General features: G+C 47.6%; 2 protein-coding genes across 9 annotated transcripts in view; one reads left to right on the forward strand and one right to left on the reverse strand.

Moving 5' to 3' along the window:
- LIG3 (DNA ligase 3) overlaps window positions 1-6,204 on the forward strand; it is a 26,734-nt gene extending 20,530 nt beyond the window's left edge. For 4 of the 6 annotated variants that reach the window (XM_012788603.3, XM_075994363.1, XM_075994360.1 and 1 more), the window contains exons 18-20: window positions 310-517; window positions 912-1,036; window positions 2,206-6,204. In XM_012788603.3, coding sequence (XP_012644057.2) covers window positions 310-517; window positions 912-1,036; window positions 2,206-2,439 — 567 coding nt within the window. In that variant the 3' untranslated portion in view covers window positions 2,440-6,204. The other 2 variants (XM_012788832.3, XM_075994362.1) reach the window with 2 other exon arrangements.
- RFFL (ring finger and FYVE like domain containing E3 ubiquitin protein ligase) overlaps window positions 5,723-21,001 on the reverse strand; it is a 72,483-nt gene continuing 57,204 nt past the window's right edge. For 2 of the 3 annotated variants that reach the window (XM_012789713.3, XM_012789554.3), the window contains exons 3-7: window positions 19,401-19,808; window positions 15,248-15,331; window positions 14,073-14,283; window positions 11,585-11,608; window positions 5,723-8,440 (exon numbers count right to left, since the gene is read on the reverse strand). In XM_012789713.3, the coding sequence (XP_012645167.1) occupies window positions 8,259-8,440; window positions 11,585-11,608; window positions 14,073-14,283; window positions 15,248-15,331; window positions 19,401-19,808 (909 nt within the window). In that variant the 3' untranslated portion in view covers window positions 5,723-8,258. The remainder of the gene's footprint in view (window positions 8,441-11,584; window positions 11,609-14,072; window positions 14,284-15,247; window positions 15,332-19,400; window positions 19,809-21,001) is intronic. The other variant, XM_012789633.3, reaches the window with a different exon arrangement.

Here is a 21,001-nt window from a genome sequence, read left to right on the forward strand (position 1 = left end):
TGCGAGCAGAAAGCCTTGTGCTTGTCAGGCCTTGCTGAGCGGCCTTTGGTCTGGAGAGTGAGGGCTCGCTCTAATGGCCTCCTTGTGAAGGGCTGCCCCAGGTTTTGCTGATTAAGAACTGGAGAACACGGAACAGGGATTTGTACCCTGATTACTCACGTAATGGGCCCATACTTTGGAGTAGTACCAAGGAGGGCAGTGTGTGTCCCCTGCCGTGTGTCTTACCCTTGTTCCCAGCCACACGCTGCCTCAGAGGCCAGTGTCTGGGAAAGGAGCGATACCACCCAAGGGCTCTCCTCCCCTCCTCAGGAACTGTACCAGCTGTCCAAGGAGAAGGCAGACTTCACTGTAGTGGCTGGAGATGAGGGGAGCTCCACTTCAGGGGGCAGCAATGGAGAGAACAAGGGCACCTCAGGGTCCGCTGTGCCCCGGAAGGCCCCCCGAGCCTCCCCCAGCAAGCCCTCTGCTAGTGCCAAGAACGCAGGAGGGAAGCTGAGTAACCCCAGCAGCAAAGGCGGTAAGGATACGTGAAGAGGAGTGGGGTGAGGGTCCGAGATGGAAGGGCAGGGACCCCATCTCACATTCCAACTCTGAGATCACATTATCTGTATGCACTGCAGCTAACATTGACTGAATTCCTGGTGTGTGTCCAGCCTTGGGCCAGAAGCTGTTCTAATGGGCACCCCGTATCTGCTCAGCAGCCCTGAATAAAGCAGTGCTCTGGGAGAACCAGTCTGACCAGGGGATAAGCCACTTTTGAGCTAAGGGTTTAGCTGACAACTCTTCCCTCCCCCTCACCCGTGCTCATAGCAGAGGAAGAGCCTGGACCTTCCCTTTACTGCCCTTGACTTCAGGGACCATTATCAGCAATCCCTGCCCTTTTATTTCTTACCCCGAGCTCTGTCCTGCAGGCAACATTCTGACTGCAAAGCCTTCCCCTGGGAAAGTGGGGGAGAAGCTGACCGTGAAGTCTTCTCCAGTGAAAGTGGGGCAGAAGCGGAAAGCTGCTGATGAGACCCCGTGCCAAACAAAGAGGGTAAGAAGGGCAACACAGCAGATAGGCCAGTTTAGCCCAGGGCTTTGTGTTCCCAACCCTCTGCACATGAACTTTGAAAGAAGATGAGCACAGGTGTTTTGGGGAACACTGGCTAAACCCCTTTCCTGCCTACAGCTGCCTCTCTGTCACGGGCAAGGCCAGCAGTGCTGCTGCTCCACCCCCTGCCCTCTTGTTGCCTTGCAGAGGCGGCCAGCCAGCCAGCAGAGAGGAAGGAGAGCTGTGCCAGCAGGCAGGAGATAGAGCAGCCGGCCTAGCCAGGAGAGGCCGCAGGGACCCACTCAGCTGCTGGGCCCAAGTCACAATTGACATTAAAGGGGAGAAAGCCCAGTCTGGGTGTGGGAGTGCAGCAGTGTGAGTTTGTGGTCAGGCGGGAGCAGGTCCCGCCAGCAAGGAGATGGGGAGAGGGCCCTGGCTTGATGACTCTCCTCCCACCTGAGGAGCCTTTTCCCTTTTACGCTCGCTTATCAGTCTTGGGTTTGGCAACATCTGTTGAGCACCTTACTGAGGCCAAGAACTAGGGTTAGCACTGACTCAACTCCGAGGGAGCTGATGGCCCACAGTGCAGATAGGGAAATGAACATGTGATCACCACACCATGTCATTGTGCCCCTACTCTCCCCACCTCCACCCAAGTAAACACAGAAGTTTGACAGCTCAGGACTTGAAGCCAGTCCCCAGCAGACCAATAGAAACCTTTCCCCATCTCCCTCTTCCCTGCCTGAAGCCCTGGAACCCATCCATAGTCATGAGCAGGACTCCTGCCCCCTTGGTCTGGCGAGCTGTGCAGAATGGACTGTTCCATCTCAGGGGATATCACTGAGTCTGAGAGCAAGCCCTGCCTGACCACCAGCCACTGGGTGGCTCTTGGAGACATGTACTTTTCTCATCTCCATGTCCCAAATGTTGAGGCCCATCCCCTCCTCTCTCCTTTTCCTCTAGGCAGGGATGAAGGGCAGTGGCAGTCCTGGTGATTTGGAGTTCCTGGAGGGTGGGGTATTTTATGCATGTGCCTTTTTTCCAGTAAACCCGGTCTACTTGTGTCTCTTAACTGGGGGTTCCCTCCTTGCTCCATCCTGTGCTTATCTGGGTGAAAACCCATCTGCACCCAGTGCAGGCCCTACCCCGCCCTGACCCCTCTGCGTTTGCAGGTGCTGCTGGACATCTTCACCGGCGTGCGGCTCTACTTGCCGCCTTCCACACCGGATTTCAACCGTCTCAGACGCTACTTTGTGGCATTTGATGGGGACCTGGTGCAGGAATTTGATATGGCCTCAGCCACACATGTGCTGGGTAGCAGAGACAGGAACCCCGAGGCCCAGCAGGTCTCCCCGGAGTGGATCTGGGCATGTATCCGGAAACGGAGACTGGTAGCTCCCTGCTAGGAATCCTGCCCTTCCTCTCCCTTGGGCCATACTCTCCCTCACCACACTGCTGCACTGGGCTCAGGCTGAAGGCAGGCAGGCAGAGGAACAGCACAGGGAATGGGCTTGCTCCTTCAAAACCCACCAATCCTCCATGGTGTCTTCTGGACCAGGAATTAGTGCAGTCAGTTTCTCTTGCTAGTTTAAATAGATCTTTCAGATCTGGGTGCTGGCTTTGTCATATTTTTGTTTTCTTTGAAAAGAAGGTTAGGGGGTTTTTTTAGACATAAGTATCTTACAGGTAATTCTGTCCTTTCCCCACCTATACCCCTATCATTTCCATAGTGATTAAGGAATAAAGGCTGGGCTATTGAAGCTTTGTCCACAAAGTCTTCCCTCCCTGCCTTTCCTTTTTAAAAAGTTGTATTTAAAAGACTGCCCTCAGAAATGCTTCTTATATTTAGTAGAACTTATATTCACCCTGGCCCCTTCTGCCAGGAGTAAACCCTCATTTGAAAGAAAACAAAATGAACTTTTATGACAATTCTTGTGTCCTCCCATTACAGGGCAAGGATCCCCAGAGTTTGAAGGGAGGGGACTAGGATCAGGTAGGAAGTTGTGGCCTTCATGAAGAAAAAGGAGGTTATTTGCTCTCTGTGGGCATAGAGGGCTCCAGGAAGATCTATCTACCTTCCCCAAACCTGGAAACAAGACTGCTCTTTAAGAATAAAAGCCCACACTTCAGAACAAATCTGTACAACCTGCTTACAAAGAACTGCTCCTGTGCCGCCTGAGGCTGATTTATTTGAAGGACAAAAAGAAGATAATTTAGTGTAGGTACCTGCTGTTCCATAGAATTTTTTCTATTGGTTATTGCCCAGGCTGGCCTTAATCCTCCTGCCTCAGCCTCCCAAAGTGCCAGGATTACAGGCATGACCCATACTGCCTCACCCTCCATAGAACTTTTTGCGGCAATAGAAATACCCCAACCAGATAACCAGGGATGTCTGTTGAGCAACTGGAATGTGGCTAGCTAGCACAGCTGAGGAACTGAAGTTCTCATTTTAATTCAACTTCACAGGATCACATATTGCTAGCGACTACCACACTGGACAGTGCAGGTATAGACAGACCTCATTCAATTAGGAGCCCTGAAACTAAATAGCTGTAACCTTAGGCAAATTACTTACTATCTGAGCTCAATTCCTCTGAGTAGAATGGGGATAGGCATTGTACCTAAATCATAAGAGTTACTGTATATATATGTCCTCAGACACGTTATATAAAGCACTTAGCACACAGCTTGGCACATAGTTATCTAAAGTTGGGAACATCGCCATTTTTGTGCATGCCCAGACCCTACCTAGGAAAGGGGGCCCTGGCCTGCAACCTCAGAACCCACAACCACAGGTCTGCATGTTGAATTCACACTAGCAGGCTCATCAGGACACCATGTAGTTACAAACTATAAACTGGCTTCCATGTCCCAGTCCTGCTGACTTCTAAGGGTCAGGGTCAGTTTTTTATTTTGTTTTGAGACAGTCTCACTCTTTTGCCCAAGCTAAACTGCAGTGGTGTCACCATAGCTCACTGCAACCTTGAACTCCTGGGCTTAAGCAAGCCTCCTGCCTCAGCCTCCTGAGTAGCTGAGATTATAGGTGTGTGCTGCCACACCTAGCTAATTTTTCTATTTTTTTTTTTTTTTTTTTTTTTTTTTTTTTGTAGAGGTGAGATCTCTTGCTTGGGCTGTTCTTAAAATCCTGACCTCAAATGATCCTCCCACTTTGGCTTCCCAGAATGCTAGTATTACAGGCATGAGCCACCACACCTAGCCCAGGTTTTTTTTCCTTGTCAATGAATTGGCAGGCTCTGGGCCTGTAAGATCAAGGGCCACTGCCTCCCTTCACCCCTCAGGTCCCACTCCCACCCCCAGCGTACTCAACTAAGGTAATATTCTACTGAGAGGCTACTTATCAGTTAGTCTGGAGGTCAGCTTTAATCTGATTGACCTTGGCTTCCACCTACTGTTTAAAATGTCTGGGGGTGGTGGTGGTTGAGGACGGGAGAGGTAGGTACTGCCCTGATTCTAGCCTAGAACATTTGGTGTTTCTGAATAGACCATTCAGTATGGCTTTAGTATCAGAAAGAAGATACTCTGTTCCATCCTCTGTGAAAACAAAAAGCTGCTCCTCCTTTGAGCACTGACCTATATAGACTTCCATTCCCTCTCCAGCCTCCTCAGCCCAAGCAACTAGACAGGGCAGCAGAACAAGGGTCTGCCCTCTCCAGCCTGACTTGGACCCGGCCCTTACTGGTTGCTGTCACCCAGAGGGCAGCTTCAAGGCAAAGGGCTCTGCCAGCCGCACCTCAGTAATGAGCTCAGCGCCTTGGCCTTGCTCAACCTGAGTGTTTTATCTCCATTTCACTGTCAGGGCTTTTGTATATTTCCTTCTCCGATCTTTCCTAACGCATGTTTTTCTTTGCTGCTAAGATTTGACTATGTACGATTTTGTTTTTCATGTTACTCCTTACGTGTACTTCCACACAACGGTAAGCAGCAGAATGCTGCCCTCTTAAATCTTCAGCACGCTGCTGGCTGGCAACAGGCAGAGGCCATCCCTGGGTGCTGAATAGGTGGGCCACCTACAGCAAAGAGGACATAGTACTGTGGTTCAGCCGTGAGCCTTTACACCGTTTTGGCAAGATTCCTTCTTTCCTCAGTCACAGGGTAGATATGCACATACCCTTGTTCTCCCAAGGGATGCATTCTCAAGTCTCAGGACTCTTCCTCTTGGGCACCTGGTCAGCTGTGTACAAGCCTGTGCACACACAGCAGTCTGCCCATGAGGCTGGGCCAGCCTTTTCTGAGCCATAGCTGTATCCAAAAGCTACTGTATATCTCCCGGAATAACCTGGGAGACTTAACTGGGCATATTAGCTGTCTTCCATTCCTTTCCACCCAGATCTTCAAGGCCCATCTCTACTAAACAGTGTTAAATGTCTGAACTCACTTGGTGCTTCTTCCCATTTGGTCTTGGGATTTGTCCTTTTCCTATCCAGCTCCCATTCCCTTCAAGGCTATTCCATGGCCTCTTACACATTATTTTGAGATCTGGGGCAAGTCACAATACTTAACAGGGATATTTTGACCAAGACCACATGGCCCAAGCATCTCCAAGAATAATGTGATTTCTCAAGAACATGCCTCTGTGCACATGGCCTGGCATTAGCCTACGGTTTATCAGTCCTTTTGTGAGTCTTAACTATAAGACTTCTGGTATCTTCACACTGATCCAACAGGCATCTGTATTGAAACTTTATTACAAAATTATAAAGCAGAGCTCTGTATAACACAAAAAAATACACATTTGGGTTTGCTTTAAACCCCCAAGTTTGAGAAAATCTTAATATAAGCCACTTGAAGTAACATATTCACATCTAAGAGATTTCAACAAATTTATACAATATATATTGAGCACTGATTCCTGTACAGCTTATTAGTTTGGATCCAACTATTCCAATGTATTATGAATGAGTCAGCTGTCCAAGTCTTAAGTCTCAACTGAAATCTCAGAGCAATCACAGCAAAAGCCACGGAATAATTGGGAGAATTAGATGTTTCCATGATAATTAAAACCAAGGATTCATGATGGGCAAGAGGGAGGATTCAAGGATTTTTAAAAAATCAAGTTTTATACTTGGGTTAGATATTAACTGGAATGGGATGTTGGGACTTCCAACTTTTATTTGTTGTAATAATAAAAATGATACAAAAAAAAAAAAAAATCAGGGTTGACACCTTTCTTCCTAAATGGAAACCTTCACCATAAGAGGACAAAACATTTAAAGGCAAGTTCTTTCTCCAAAATGAGTAAATGACATCAGTTCTAATTCTTACTGAGGTTACTAACCAGCCATCAGTATATTATTTTCAGCTTGTATCTAGGAGGAAAATGGGGAGGTAGGGCTTGAGTAGAGAAAAGTTTTAAGTAGGGAGAGAGCTAGCTTCTGCCCTGAAGTTATTGCTACATGTTAACTGAGTAGCATGTACATAGACCTGTTTCACAGTGGAATTAAAGAGTAGCTGAATGAATGAATGATCCTTTGCTAAACTGGTAGGCATTGTAAACTATAGCATTTATTGTCTGCCAGAAAGGTGATATTTTCATGGGAAAATCTCTGATTCCCCCAACTCCTACAAAAGCTTCGGCCCAGAATCAAATCATCCAGGCCTTGGTATCATGTCGAGGTAAGTGGCCCAGTGTTCATCTGACAACTATTTGAAATTATTTCATACTCCCGAAAGGGTTCAGTGGTTGATGAAGAAGCAAAAGCATAAATACGTCTGCACCAATAGGTCCCTTTAGAGGTTTCCCACTACCACCCAGAGTCATGATTGGTTCTTCTAGTCTCAGGGGAGCTCAGCTACGGCAAGGGGGGGCCCTCAGGTGTTTAGCGTTTGCATAGTTCATCCATTGCTAACGGAAGGACACACAGCTTTCCTGATAGCATGTGTGTTCTGTGTTTGGCTAAGCTTCTCCAGCAAACTTAAGCCCTTCAGTTCCTCCAGTGGTCTAAAGACCCTAAGGTGGCTCAAAAACATCACCTACTCATTCCATGGTTCTTCCTAAACGGCCTAGAGAATGCTTCTTCCCTGACCTGTCCCCCAAAATTAGTAGGCTAAGAAGGGAAAATGCAAGTAGGGACTCCTCACCAACCAGGGCAATTAAGACTTTCAGCTATCTGGCCACAGGCAGAATCCAGCCTCATTCGGTACCTTCCAACACCTCTTAGGTGTTCTTATAGGTTCCTCTAGCCAGGAACTCTCATCTGGCTAAAGAGGAGAGCAAAGTTCTTTGCCTAAGTCTCTGTGCTTTGGGTGAGAACAAGTTTAAAACCTCATGAGTAGGGAAGGGACTTCATTTTCAGCGGAAAGTGGTTTAAGACCCCTGCCTATTGCAAAAAGAGGCTCAGAAGCAAAGCCAAAGTTAAGCAGAAAGCCACTGCCTTTACCCAACACTTCTGCTTTCCTCAAACTAAAAGATGGTGCAAAGTCAGGCCCCAAGAGAGGAAGCAGCAGAGATTATCCATGCACCACCCCCTGCATAGAGACGGATTTCCCAGCAGTTTGGAAGCCAGATGCTTGTTGGCTTAGGTCAAAGACTACTGATAGCTTCCATTACCAGCACTTAAGGAAGCAACTCTTAACAACTGAAGTTTTTTGATAGCATTTGTGTATCATTTCAGAGTTAAATTTACTGGTCCAAATTCTATCCTAAAGACAATTGGTCTGGTAAACTAACATTTTTGGTCCAAAGAAACAAATGGATTTTAGGCAATGTAGCAAGAGACTTTAGCAAAGATTATTAAAGCACAGAAAGCCAGAGACCAGTAATTTAAATCCAAATGTGCTAAGAAAGGAAGAGAACCATTTCTGACAGGACTTTTGATTGATGAAACACAAAGGCAAGCATCTCCAGATGATGGGTGGGGTACAAGAGGAAGGGTGGAACTGCCTAGGTTCTCAGAGGAAGGGAGGAAGACATGGTCGAAGTTCTAGCAAGTCTTTTCATCATGTACCATCATCACCTCAAGATCACTGAAATAAGGACTCACCGTGTGATTTGTAGCTGTCCCCACTGGTCTCAGGAGCTTTGCCAGTCAAAAGGTGTACCCCCACGGCAAGACAGGCATGCCCACGGTAACATGGTATCTGCTTGCCCTGATCTTGGGAACACTGCAAAATTTCTTAACTTGCCCCCTCTGCAAGCTGGCCAACCCTGAGCCCTGACATCCCAGGCTACGTCCCTGTAAGGCACTGAAGAAGCAGATGCAAGCCCTCAGGACCGGAAGACGTGCACAGCTCGGATCACATACTGCCGGCAGATGGGACACTCATTCATGCGTTTGCCACACTTGGTACAGGTTACCATGTGGCCACACTCCAGCAGAACACAGTCAATGGGTGAGTCCATGCAGATCTTACACAGGTTCTCCTCCACGCTGGATGGCACTGCTCCCCCTGTACAAACACACAGCAGAAAAAAGGGGCAGAGGGGAACGTCAGGAGATTATCTAAGTTACGGGGTATGGGGGCATGGAGGTGGGGGAGAAGAGGCACACCAAACAAACCCCTAAGTGCACATGCTTTGCTCAAAGAGAGCGCCTCCAAGAAAACGTGTGCTCAGTGACCAGCTCCAGTTGCTTAACCCATACCTCCTCCCCTCCAAAGGCTAGATTAGAAGAGTACAGTACTTTTGGATCCAATACATGAGAACTAAGGCAAAGTCCTCAGCTTAAATAATTTTCAGACAACTGAGGCTGTAATATAGTGAGTGGCACTTAGGGACTCATTATCCCCTGAGGCAGAACATACTGAAAAGACAAAACTGGTGCAGAAAAGTTTTGCAACAGTAATGAATGAGTGAATGAATGGAACCGTAATGAATAGTTCATTAAGGATCACAAGGCTTATTATCTATAGACATATCCCCAATTTAATAAAATCATGGATCATGGGGGCCCCCTGGTGCTATCCACAAACTACCCCTGGGGCTGCTTCTGAGGAAACTTCTGGTATAGGAGCTTAGCAGAGATTATTGATCCCTCTTCTGTACTGCCCCCAAATAACTTAATTTAAACCCCTGTGACTGCTTATCGCATTGGATTACAACTTTGAGTTTGCCTACTTATCTCACCCAGTAGACTATGAGCTCCTAATTCAACATATTCATTCCATTTCTACAATTATATACTTAGCATTTACTGTATGCTCTGAGGCCAGATACTCATCTTTAAAGCCCCCAAATGCCAGTCACATGGTAGGTATTTTCAAAGTGTCTGATGAATGACCATCTCCCAGGGGAAATGAAAATAGCTCACATTTACTGAATGCTCACCATGTGCCGGGCAGGGTCCTAAAAGCTTTGCATCTATTAACTCACTGAATCATCACAAAAACTATGAAGTAGTCGCTCTTGTTACTCTCATTTTATAGATGAGGCAACTGGGGCCACAGAGTCAAGTGGCTTGCCCCAGGGCACACAGCTGCTAAGTAGAGGAGCCAGGATTCTAACCCAGGCAGGCCGGCCCCACAGCTCATGCACCCAGTATGGCCTACGTTAAGTGCCCTGAGGATAGAGTGTCAAGATGACATTAACTGCCCAATGCACAGAGTCCTCAATGAATACTAACTGGTTTGTGCCAGTGGTAAAACACAATAAGCATGACCAGTATCCTCCTAGGTAAGCTACACAAACAGAAAAATCTTCATGTTCAAAAACCCAGCTGAGGCCGGGTACAGTGGCTCACACCTGTAATCTTAGAACTCTGGGAGACTGAGGTGGGAGGACTGGTTGAGGCAAGGAGTTGAAGATTAGCCTGAGCAAGAGCAAGACCCTGTCCATACAAAAAGAAAAGAAAAATTAGCCAGGCATGGTGGCACGTGCCTGTAGTCCCAGCTAGTCGGGAGGCTGAGGCAGGAGGATCAATTGGCAGGAGCCCAGGAGTTCAAGGTTGCAATGAGCTATGATGAGGCCACCACATTCTAGCCCAGATGACAGAGACCCTGTCTTTAAAAAAAAAAAAAAAAAAGCCCAGCTGGCTCTCAACTAATCCCAGCACTTTGGGAGGCTGAGGTGGGAGAATCATTTCAGGCTAGGAGTTCCAGACCAGCCTGGGCAACATAGTAAAACCCTGTTCTCTACAAAAAAAATTTTAAAATTAGCCAGGTGTGGTGGTGCAGGAGATCAAGGCAGCAGTGAGCTATGATTGCACCACTGCACGCCAGCCTGGGTGACAGAGTGAGACCCTGTCTCTTTAAACACACACACACACACACACACACACACACACACGCCCAACCATCTCCAGCATGTCTTAAACTGTAGCCTAAACTAGGTAGCCATAAATAGAAAACTGGCCTCACACCAGTCACCTCCACCATCTGGGGCTTGGTCATTCCACAGGGGAATTCTTCCTTACCCCGTTGCTTCTGTACTTTTTCTCTTTTCTGAATTATTCAAAAAGTTAAACAATTCCCTTAAGTGGTGGGCTGGATATGAAGGGAGTTAAACCTCTGCCTCCTTTGAGGTGCTGCTGGTCTTAACAGGGAAAGTTTGGAAGAGACTGAACTAACACAAATACATAAGATAAGCAGGGGAATTTATAAATGTTCAATTATTTCTCTCAGGACTAACAATAAATACATCAGCTCAGTTGTCAGCATTCTCCTTGGGAACCAGAAAAAGAAAGGCAGGCACCAAGTGGGTCAGCCTGACCTTGGTACCAGGTGAGGGGCTGGGTCTAGAACTCCAGATGGTTTTAGGGAATTGAGAAAAGCGCAACTCTCTTTTATGTCTGATGATGAGGCATCATCAGACATAAAACTCTGCCCCATTCTGAGCAAAAGGCCATTTTACTGAATAACAAATTTGGAAGTCTTCTGGAAAAGTTTTTGAATGCTTTACAGGCTCCAACACTACTCTGAGCATGTTCTCTCTTAGGAGGGAGCTCACAACCACACAGCCTTGAGGCTTTTGTAAATGTGCAGCAGATTTCAGGAGGCTCCCCAGATGGCCGGGAGTTCTGCAGTGTGTTCTGGGGTACCAGTGTGGGCTTTCACACACAGGTTGGTAGGTGGGGTGTGCAGTTTGTGCCCAGAGAGCCCCACACATGAACCTTTCCTGATGTCTCCGGAGCAGCTCTAACCACTGCCAGCCCTGTACAAACAAGGCTCTCTTTGGTCACCACCATTTCTCTCTGGTTGGCACCAGAAGCCGGTAAACATCCTGAGTGCTTTTTCTGAAGGTGCACACAGAGACCCTCCCCCGCCAGGCCAGAACCGAGTGAAGACAGCAGGACTATGAAAAATGAACTGAGTGTCAACACATGCCACCACTCACTGTGTTATATATTTTACAGATAATGAACGTAGAAATCAGTCTGCCCCTGGGTATGCTACCACTCTGCTTCCTTCACAGGAGAGAGAGTGAGAATTTCTAAAGATGCTGAGAAACCCTGGTTCTCAGTGAATCTCCCACACACACTCTCTGGAAATCCATATGCTCAGAATTCTTAGACTGTTAGCAGGAATCAGGGTTAAAAGAGGGGAAAGACAGAAGAGCCAAGAGCCTAAGCCCATCCCCGAACAGAAACAACTACGTACCGTTTTGGTCTTCAGCGCCACACACTGAAAAGGAAAGACAAAGATGTCAATAGGTGGTGATGGCATAATGGCTCTAGGAAAATCTCCTATCACCCTGCTGTCATTCCTGACCACTTCCTGCTGGAACCAGTCTTGCCAAGAGGTTAGCCAGGGGTCCTCAAACTTTTTAAACGGGGCCACTTCACTGTCCCTCAGACCACTGGAGGGCCAGACTATAGTTTAAAAAAAAACTATGGGCCGGGTGCGATGGCTCACGCCTATAATCCTAGCCCTCTGGGAGGTCGAGGTGGGCGGATCATTTGAGCTCAGGAGTTCAAAACCAAGCTGAGCAAGAGCGAGACCCAGTCTCTACTATAAATAGAAAGAAATTAATTGGCCAACTAAAAATATATAGAAAAAATTAGCCGGTCATGGTGGCACATGCCTATAGTCCCAGCTACTCGGGAGGCTGAGGCAGCAGGATTGCTTGAGCCCAAGAGTTTGAGGTTGCTGTGAGCTAGGCTGATGCCATGGCACTCACTCTAGCCTGGGCAACAAAGTGAGACTCTGTCTCAAAACAAACAAACAAACAAACTATGAACAAATTCCTATGCACAGTGCACATATCTTATTTTGAAGTAAAAAAACAAACGGGCAGAAATACCCACATGTGGCCTGAGGGCCGTAGTTTAAGGACACCTGACCTAGACAGATACTTGTCCTCTTTGTTCACTCTCCGTGCTGAGAATACACACATAGCTCCTGCTGAAGCATCTGATCTACCTTATGATTACTTTTTTTTTTTTTTGAGACAGTGTCTCGCTCTGTTGCCCGGACTAGAGTGCCATGGTGTCAGCCTAGCTCACAGCAACCTCAAACTCCAGGGAACAAATGATCCTTCTGCCTCAGCCTCCCGAGTAGTTAGGACTACAGGCATGCACCACCATGCCCGGCTATTTTTTCTATATATTTTTAATTGGCCAATTAATCTCTTTCTATTTTTAGTAGAGATGGGGGTCCCACTTTTGCTCAGGCTGGTTTCAAACTCCTGACCTTGAGCAACCTGCCCACCTTGGCCTCCCAGAGTGCTAAGATTACAGGTGTGAGCCACCACGCCCAACCTGATCTACTTTTTTTGTTGTTGTTGTTGATTTCCTGTATCAATTTCTGTTTGCAATTTCATTGATTGCTGCTCTAGTTTTTGTTTTTTTTAAGACAGAGTCTCACTTTATTGTGTGGGCTAGAGTGCCATGGCATCAACCTAGCTCACAGCAACCTCAAACTCCTAGGCTCAAGCGATCCTTCTGCCTCAGCCTCCCCAGTAGCTGGGACTAGAGGCATGCGCCACCATGCCTGGCTAATTTTTTCTATATATATATTTTTTATTATTATTATTACTTTTTTTTATTTTAGCATATTATGGGGGTACAAGTGTTAAGGTTACATATATTGCCCATGCCCCCCTCCCCCCAATCTACTTTTAAGAAAAGGTATTCCATCAGTTTGCAGGAACAAACTGCTGAGTTGTAGGATACCCTATATGCATAATATCCTTCTCTATTGCTTTTGAAGCCAGCATTAAAGTCTGGTGGCTTCAGTCAGCTAGGGAGTCTGGATGGAGTTCCCATGTGGAGTCATCTGTTCTATTCCCAGCTCCTCACAACAACTAGGGAGACTTTTGAGGCAATTCCAAAGGGAAGACTGAGACTCCATGTCAGCAGGTTTCAGTCTGTGATCACATATTAGTCAGACGTCCTCTCACTCTGATGGGTTCCAGCTACTGGTAGAGGGGAGCCTGCGGTCTGACTTCCCCCTCCGCTACCACACACGGAGTGAGTATATAGCTACAGGAACTTCATCCGCTGGGGATGAGGGGAGAAGGTGAGGGTTCTGTGGTGAAATAGTTTCAGGAAATGCCAAATTCAAAACAGCCAAACACATTTCTGCAGGACTTCTCTGCTTTTCATATAAAAATATCTGCCATGACTCAGGAATAGGGACATAAGATAAAGTATTTTTTTCCCCAAAGTTATTTAACCTCAGACCCAGATATTTTTCTGGGTATCTCCTGAAAATGATACCATGTAAAATGCTTTAGGAAATGAACAAAAGGAAAAGCCCAGGTGCAGGCAAAATAGATATATTCTTCTACTGTGCATACAAAGATTCGCTTTCTAGTCTCCCAACTCTTCAGAATATTGTTGGAGGTACAGTGAGTACAAAGGGGACAGCATTCGGTGGGAAGGGCCATGGACCTGGGCCAGAAAATCCTCAGTTCAAATCTGAGCTCCACAATGGAAGGGTGATGCTGAGGAGTAAACAAACACATGCGGTGCCTGACCCAGTCTTGACACCCAGCCACAAACGACAGCTATTATTAGACGGTGCAAATGTGTGACTCCCTCTGAAGCTTAAAGCATGGAAATTGAATTGGGTCGATGCCATCGTGCTTTTGAGTGACAGCAAACACTCCAAGCTCTGTGCGGCTCCCACCCAGACGGCCCCTCACCCAGGTGCTGCAGTCCTTTCTGATCCTTGTACAGCCGCGTCACCCTCTCCATCAGCTCCCACTTCTCACAGCAGCCCTTGTAGTTGACGAAGTTGCGAGCCAGGATCTCTTTCAGCTGCCGCACCGTCAGGCCTTCAATGTCCTCCAGGTCGGTCAGGTCGGACAGAGAGGCTCTCCGACCTGGGACGAAGCTGTCCTCTGAGTCAATGGACTGCAACGGCAAAGATGAGATGGGTGGGCTCAATTCTTACCTCCCCTCCCCCCACCCCCCGAAGCTCTCTCTCCAAGGACCCCAGAACACTCAGAACACTATACTTTTGGCGACTGATCTCAAAAAGAGTAGCAACAGAGACAGGCAAAGTACCTGGCATGGTGCTCTGCACTGCAAAACAGACTACAGTCTCTTCCTGACCCGCAGTGCTGTGCGCTGGCACACACAGCCACAAACCAACCCATGAGGGTGACGGAGTCGGAGCACTGGTTCCAGTTAGATGCCCCTAATTTTGAATCCTGACTCTTCTGATTAATGCTGAATAACATCCAGAAGGTTGCATACATCCCTGAGCCTACCTGTCCATAAAGAAGAGGCAGCTGTCTTACCCTACAAGGTTCCGGTAAAGAGTAAATATGGCAGCACGTGAAACCAGCAAGCACGGTGCTGGCCTTTCTCTCTCCCCTGGAGAGTTCTGCTGATCTACAGAGGCGGCGGATTTCTGGCATCACTCCTCCACGCGCAACATCAACTACAGCTCCATGACCTGACTGCTGTGCTTGGGACTGGCCCCTGCCCGGCAGAGGCCTGCACCTCCCATTATCTGACCTCCTTCCCTGGACCGTGGCTACTGTGAGTTAGAAGAAGGAGAAAAGAACAAGATTTTCACAGCAGCACCAGAACCCTGCCTTCTGGCAGCTCTTAGAAAATCAAGAGACTGGAAACATAATGGGCCACGGGGCTCCCCAGTCTCCACTGTGACCCCACAACTCCTATTAACACACTGAAAGATTCAGAGGTTAATGTGGACTACCACTGCAGTCCACGCTGAAAGCACAATTTCAGACGGACTGTTATCACAGACTGATTCTTCTCTCTCCTCCCTGAGTCTGCTGAGAGGTTCCTGAGAACACCCTAAGAATACCCGTAAAAGCGCAGACACAGACCCGAGCAGAGGCCCCACCTGGGTCTCGTCCTCAGCAGGTGCTCTGGCTGTGCTCTCCAGGTAGGCGGGCTCTTCGTAGTCCTGAGACACATGGCCATTGGCCTGTGGGAAGAGAAAGGTGACATCACATCCACAGAGATGTCCCAGAGATTTGCATAGCATGGACCTCTTTCTAGCTCACACAATGTCCAGAATGTATTCCTATCTTCCCCAAGTCTGGAGCCTCTCAGAACAGCGTTGCAAAAGCCTGCCCTCTCATACTAACTTCATCAGGCAGAGAAACCACACAAATAGATTTCAACAGACATAAAGCTGCCCTCTAGAACCAGAGTGCATTAATTCTGCCCACCACCAGGATGGCATCAGCCACCATGCGCCGTCAATTTAATCCCAGCTAGCTGGAGTTCTCCAGGTGAAAGGGAGATTACTATGTCCATTGCACTGCTGTTCTCTGCCATCAAGTTTTTTCTTGACATTGATCTAAAATTGCCCTCCCTATAAATTCTACCCACTGTCCCGAGTTCTGCCCCTCAGACCAATGTCCACTGTTTTTTCCAAACTTTTCATATCATGTCTTCCCCTCCTTTACCCTAAATCTCCGTGGCTTCCTCATCTGACACGGATGGGACAAATTTCCAGACCTGCCCCACCCTAGTCTCTCTCACCTGCCCAGTAACTGCTCTCACGCTCACACCTATAGAGCACTCTGTGACTAAGAGCTGTCTCGAAACCTGGTCAAACATTATTTTAATGTATCTGCAAATCAATTAGGCTAAGATTATTTAAGACAAATGTAGGAGTTTCATTCTGCTCAGAACACTAGCTTCTCAAAAGGTTTCTCCTGAGTACTCCTTTATTAGGTTTTGCCAAAGAGTAGTCAGAACTGTGAGCCTCCTAATTCTGTCACCATTTAAGCCACAAACCCCTTAACTAGATCCTCTTCACCCACTGCTCTGTCCATGCAAAAGGCCTGGTATGCGGACTCTTGGTGCAGGGCACCTGTGTACTTGCCGGATAGCCTTGCTCAGATCAGGGAGGTGGCTGAGTTCACAGGCCTTTTCCACCAGACCCCTGGAGCACCTGTAAAGGGACAACCTGGGAGGCCAAAGTCACCTGCTGACCCAAGCCACTCATCCCAGATTACATGTATCCCAGGATACATAATACGGAGCTAGTCAAGAAGAGGCAACTACGGCCGGGCGCGGTGGCTCACGCCTGTAATCCTAGCTCTCTGGGAGGCTGAGGCGGGCGGATTGCTCAAGGTCAGGAGTTCAAAACCAGCGTGAGCAAGATCGAGACCCCGTCTCTACTATAAATAGAAAGAAATTACTTGGCCAACTGATTAATTGGCCCAGGAGTTTGAGGTTGCTGTGAGCTAGGCTGACGCCATGGCACTCACTCTAGCCTGGACAACAAAGCGAGACTCTGTCTCAAAAAAAAAAAAGAGGCAACTACAGTGGAAATGAAAAGTAGCAGTAACAACAACAAATGCCAAGTAATGACAAGATCACACACACGGCACACACATCACACAGCGTATGGGGATGCCTGTGAAACTGTCTTCACCAACACCTTTAGCTCTCTCTTAGCTTTATGCAGATGGGATGCCCACTGGCCTCTTGGAGAGTGTCACCTTGGAGTCTTTCAGAGCCTAACCTGTTCCTAAGTAGACAGCTTTTGCATGTCCTTTTTTCCTAGAAAGAGAAACTGGACCTCATGCTACAAAGCATGCTCTCGTCTTTCCAGTTTGCCCACTGGCTACATCAAAATCTACAACTAGTACCTGTCCACAGCTGTGCTTACTGTATACTCATCCTTCCCTAGCAGTTATTACTAGAGGATTAAAGGTAAAAGAAAGAACCCTGGTGGAGCCAGTATTATGAGATTTATATTGTAGGTGCAGCTCACTTGTGGACTGGTCAGATAGCCTTGCATAAGCTCCTTAACTTCCCCACGCCTATTTCTCCTGCTTGCAAAGTGCAGATATCACCGGACCAGGGGGTGTGAGCAGACACTAAGGCCTTCTGAAAATCTCAGTGTTCAAGTACCCAGTAAGATCTGGTATGTAGGATAACTTGTAGCTACACACTGGAAACTTCTGGTTAATGACAGGAAGTTTATAATTTTCACTGAAAATCTCACCTGAAGGTTCTTCAGGGAAAAATAATTCCTCAAGTTCCTCTCCTAACTCCCTATAAATAGAGAAGAGTGCTCCAAAAACTAAGCAAAGAGAGGAATGTATAGCAGGAGGTAAAACCTGTCCAGCAGGCCTGGCGAGGTGGCTCATGCCTGTAATCCTAGCACTCTGGAAGGCAGAGGTGGGAGGATCGCTCAAGGTCAGGAGTTCGAAACCAGCCTGAGCAAGAGCGAGACACCCCATCTCTACTAAAAATAGAAATAAATTAATTGTACAACTAAAAACATATATAGAAAAAATTAGCCGGTCATGGTAGCGCATGCCTGTAGTCCCAGCTACTCGGGAGGCTGAGGCAGTAGGATTGCTTGAGCCCAGGAGTTTGAGGTTGTTGTGAGCTAGGCTGATGCCACGGCACTCTAGCCCAGGCAAGAGAGCGAGACTCTGTCTAAAACAACAACAACAAAAAAAAAACAACCTGTCCAGCAGACTGAGCCAGAGCCGGGGAAATAGTTAAAGTCCAGGTGGGGAGAAAAACATGCTAAGGCCAACAAGGGAGTTAAATGATGTTACTGCAGTTAAACTCTGCTATCACATTGGCCTTTACGCCTCAGTGCCTGTCAAGAGCTGAATCAGGGGGCCCAGTCCCAGCAAAGGAGGTGTCGTAAACAAGAGGCAGCAGCCACCCACAGCATGTGTGGGAACTGACAGCACTAGCACTACATGAAAGAGCCCAAAGCTCTTTGGACATGGCATCATGCCATCCAAGCCTCCCAACACCCTGGGCAAGATCAAAAGTGGTCTGGGATTACTTACCCCATTTGATTGCTGTAGGCTCACAGTTTGCCCACAGTGACCAAGGAGACAATAACAAAAGTGCATGTGGAAACCACATCTTCTAGCTCCTAATCCCTCTGCTTTACCCAAGCCCTAGAAATAACAGCTACCACTCCTTACAATGGTTATGTCCACTGGCCTCACTCTAATCTAGCAGTTAGGTGGTCTATGTGTCCAACTTCCTTCTTCCAAGGGCTTTCTGAGGACAGAGACAGGGGATTACTCATTTCTGTACTCTCCATGCCTTCTTCATGATCAGTCAGTGTGCTGCTCTTACTTTGCCACTTTCAGGGCCCCCAGGATAATGATGAAGCAGCTTACAGTACAGCAGGACACCAACGGGGACCCCTCCCCAAAGGGGTAAGAGCAGCCATGTCCTTGTCATGATGTTTACGTCCCCTCCCTTCCCCAGCTTTGTTTTCCTGTACGCCTTGTGATGGCTACTCAGGAACCACAGCAAAGGGAAGTGAGAGGACAAACTGGAACAGAGCTAAATTTGGAGAGTTAACAGTGATAACAGTGAGTTTAAAAAACAACAAACAGAAAAACCAAGATCAAGTTTTCTCAAACTATTTCTGGAACAAAGAACCTTTTTTTTTTTTTTTTTTTGAGACAGAGTCTCGCTTTGTTGCCCAGGCTAGAGTGAGTGCCGTGGCGTCAGCCTAGCTCACAGCAACCTCAAACTCCTGGGCTCGAGTGATCCTTCTGCCTCAGCCTCCCGGGTAGCTGGGACTACAGGCATGCGCCACCATGCCCGGCTAATTTTTTATATATATATCAGTTGGCCAATTAATTTCTTTCTATTTATAGTAGAGACGGGGTCTCGCTCTTGCTCAGGCTGGTTTTGAACTCCTGACCTTGAGCAATCCGCCCGCCTCGGCCTCCCAAGAGCTAGGATTACAGGCGTGAGCCACAACGCCCGGCCCAAAGAACCTTTTAAAAATGCCTTACTGTGCTATGTTTGTAATGTATCAAAAACAAATAAAACACACACACACACAAAAAAAAAACCTGGTACCGTGAATAAAGCCAAAACATGAGTCCGATGTCCAGAAAACATCACTTCATGTATCACTAGGCAGAAAGGCGTCACATCACCAAGACACGTCACGTCACGCCCCATTCCCACAATGCAGGTAGGAGAGGAAAATGAGCCCGCAGACCTGCACGGACTGGCGGACACTACAGACGGGCCCATACCTGCTGATGCTCCTGAGCCTGGGCTGAGGGGACAGAGGTGGCCTGTGCAGATGCAGAGGAGCTGGGTGAGGTAGGAGGTACCGTGCTGGTGTGAGGCTGGCTCAGGAAGGCCTGCTGCTCGGGGAGGTCCGGGGACAAGGTGGGGGCACAAGTCCTGCCCTCTTGGGAGATTATAGGCTGCTGGCCAAGCACCAAGAACACCAGCTCTTCTTTCTCCCGGCACATTTCGGTAGAGATGTCATGGAGGCTGAGATAGTCCCTCAGGTCCTTCACCTTCATCTTCATGAGCTCCTCCCGCTGAAAGGCTGTGGCTCGGAACCGTTGGCAGAGAAGGCAGAGGCGGGGCCCATTCCCCACTTGGCTCGAACAGGTCATGCAGAAATTTTTCTTACAGTCCAAGCAGGTCTGCTACTTAGAGCAAGAGGCAGAGAAGCCATGTCAGATTGAGAGAGTAAGACAGACAGTGGGATGGGAGCTTCACAGCCGCCAAGCCTACCAGGATCTCCTCCAGTCAATCTTACCTTTACTGAATCTCCAATATCTAAGCGTGTAAGCTACTTTGCAAATTTTATATTAAAAGCCACTCAGGGCGGGGTGTAGTGGCGAACGCCTGTAATCCCAGCACTTTGGGAGACTGAGGTGGGAGGATCGCTTGAGACCAGCTGGGACAAGAACAAGACCCCATCTCTACGGGAGGCTGAGGCAGTATTTTTTTCTACATAAATAGAAAAATTAGCCAGGCATGATAGCACGTGCTGTACTTTGTGCAGCTACTTGGAGGCTGAGGTAAGAAGGATCACTTGAGCCCGGGAGTTTGACACTGCAGTGAGCTATGATGACGCCACTGCACTCTAGCCCAGGCGACAAGTGAGACCCTATCTCCACCAAAAAAAAAAAGAAAGAAAAAAGCCACTCAGATGTGGGAGACCTCTAGTATGTATTTGTGTGCATGCATGTACAGGACACTTCACATTATTTCACTGAGGCTTGCTTTATTTACTGGGAGAGAACCTGAGGATATTAATCAAGACTACCAGCTTTAGAATCAAAAGGCTCTGCATTTTATAGCGAGCCTCCCTCCCTCCCTCATTTCTTGCAGTGTCACCAGGAGTGTGTAACTTAGCCTTTCTGGGCATTCAGTTTCCACATCTGTAAAGCGGGCACGGTAATAGTATCTACCTCATGAGGATGTTGTGAAGAATAAGAGAGCATGCATTTAGCATATCTGGCACATAATGAGGCCTCAGTAAGTGGTAGCTGTTTTAACTGTGATTGCTAGGAAACATTAGCTAATGATGAGAGCTAGCATTCTAGTCTTAGACTATGATTCTTTCCACTTTATTGCTGAAGTATGAAAGCAAACGTGTGAAGGGCTGTGGTGGTAATTCTTACTATTAATATTAGTATTAATTAAACTTGTCAAGGTATTTTTATGTGCTAGAACTATACCTAGCTTGTCATTTAATTCTCAAAGCAAACCTGCAAAGCAGGTATTAGTGTTCTTCCCTGCTTCACAAAGCAACCAAGACTCAGAGACCGAGTGTTATAGTCAAAGTCAGTAAAGAGCAGAACTGGGACTACCCGTCCTGCTGTACTGAGGC

Source organism: Microcebus murinus, chromosome 18 (assembly GCF_040939455.1).
Source record: "Microcebus murinus isolate Inina chromosome 18, M.murinus_Inina_mat1.0, whole genome shotgun sequence".
Classification (NCBI taxonomy): Eukaryota; Metazoa; Chordata; class Mammalia; order Primates; family Cheirogaleidae; genus Microcebus; species Microcebus murinus.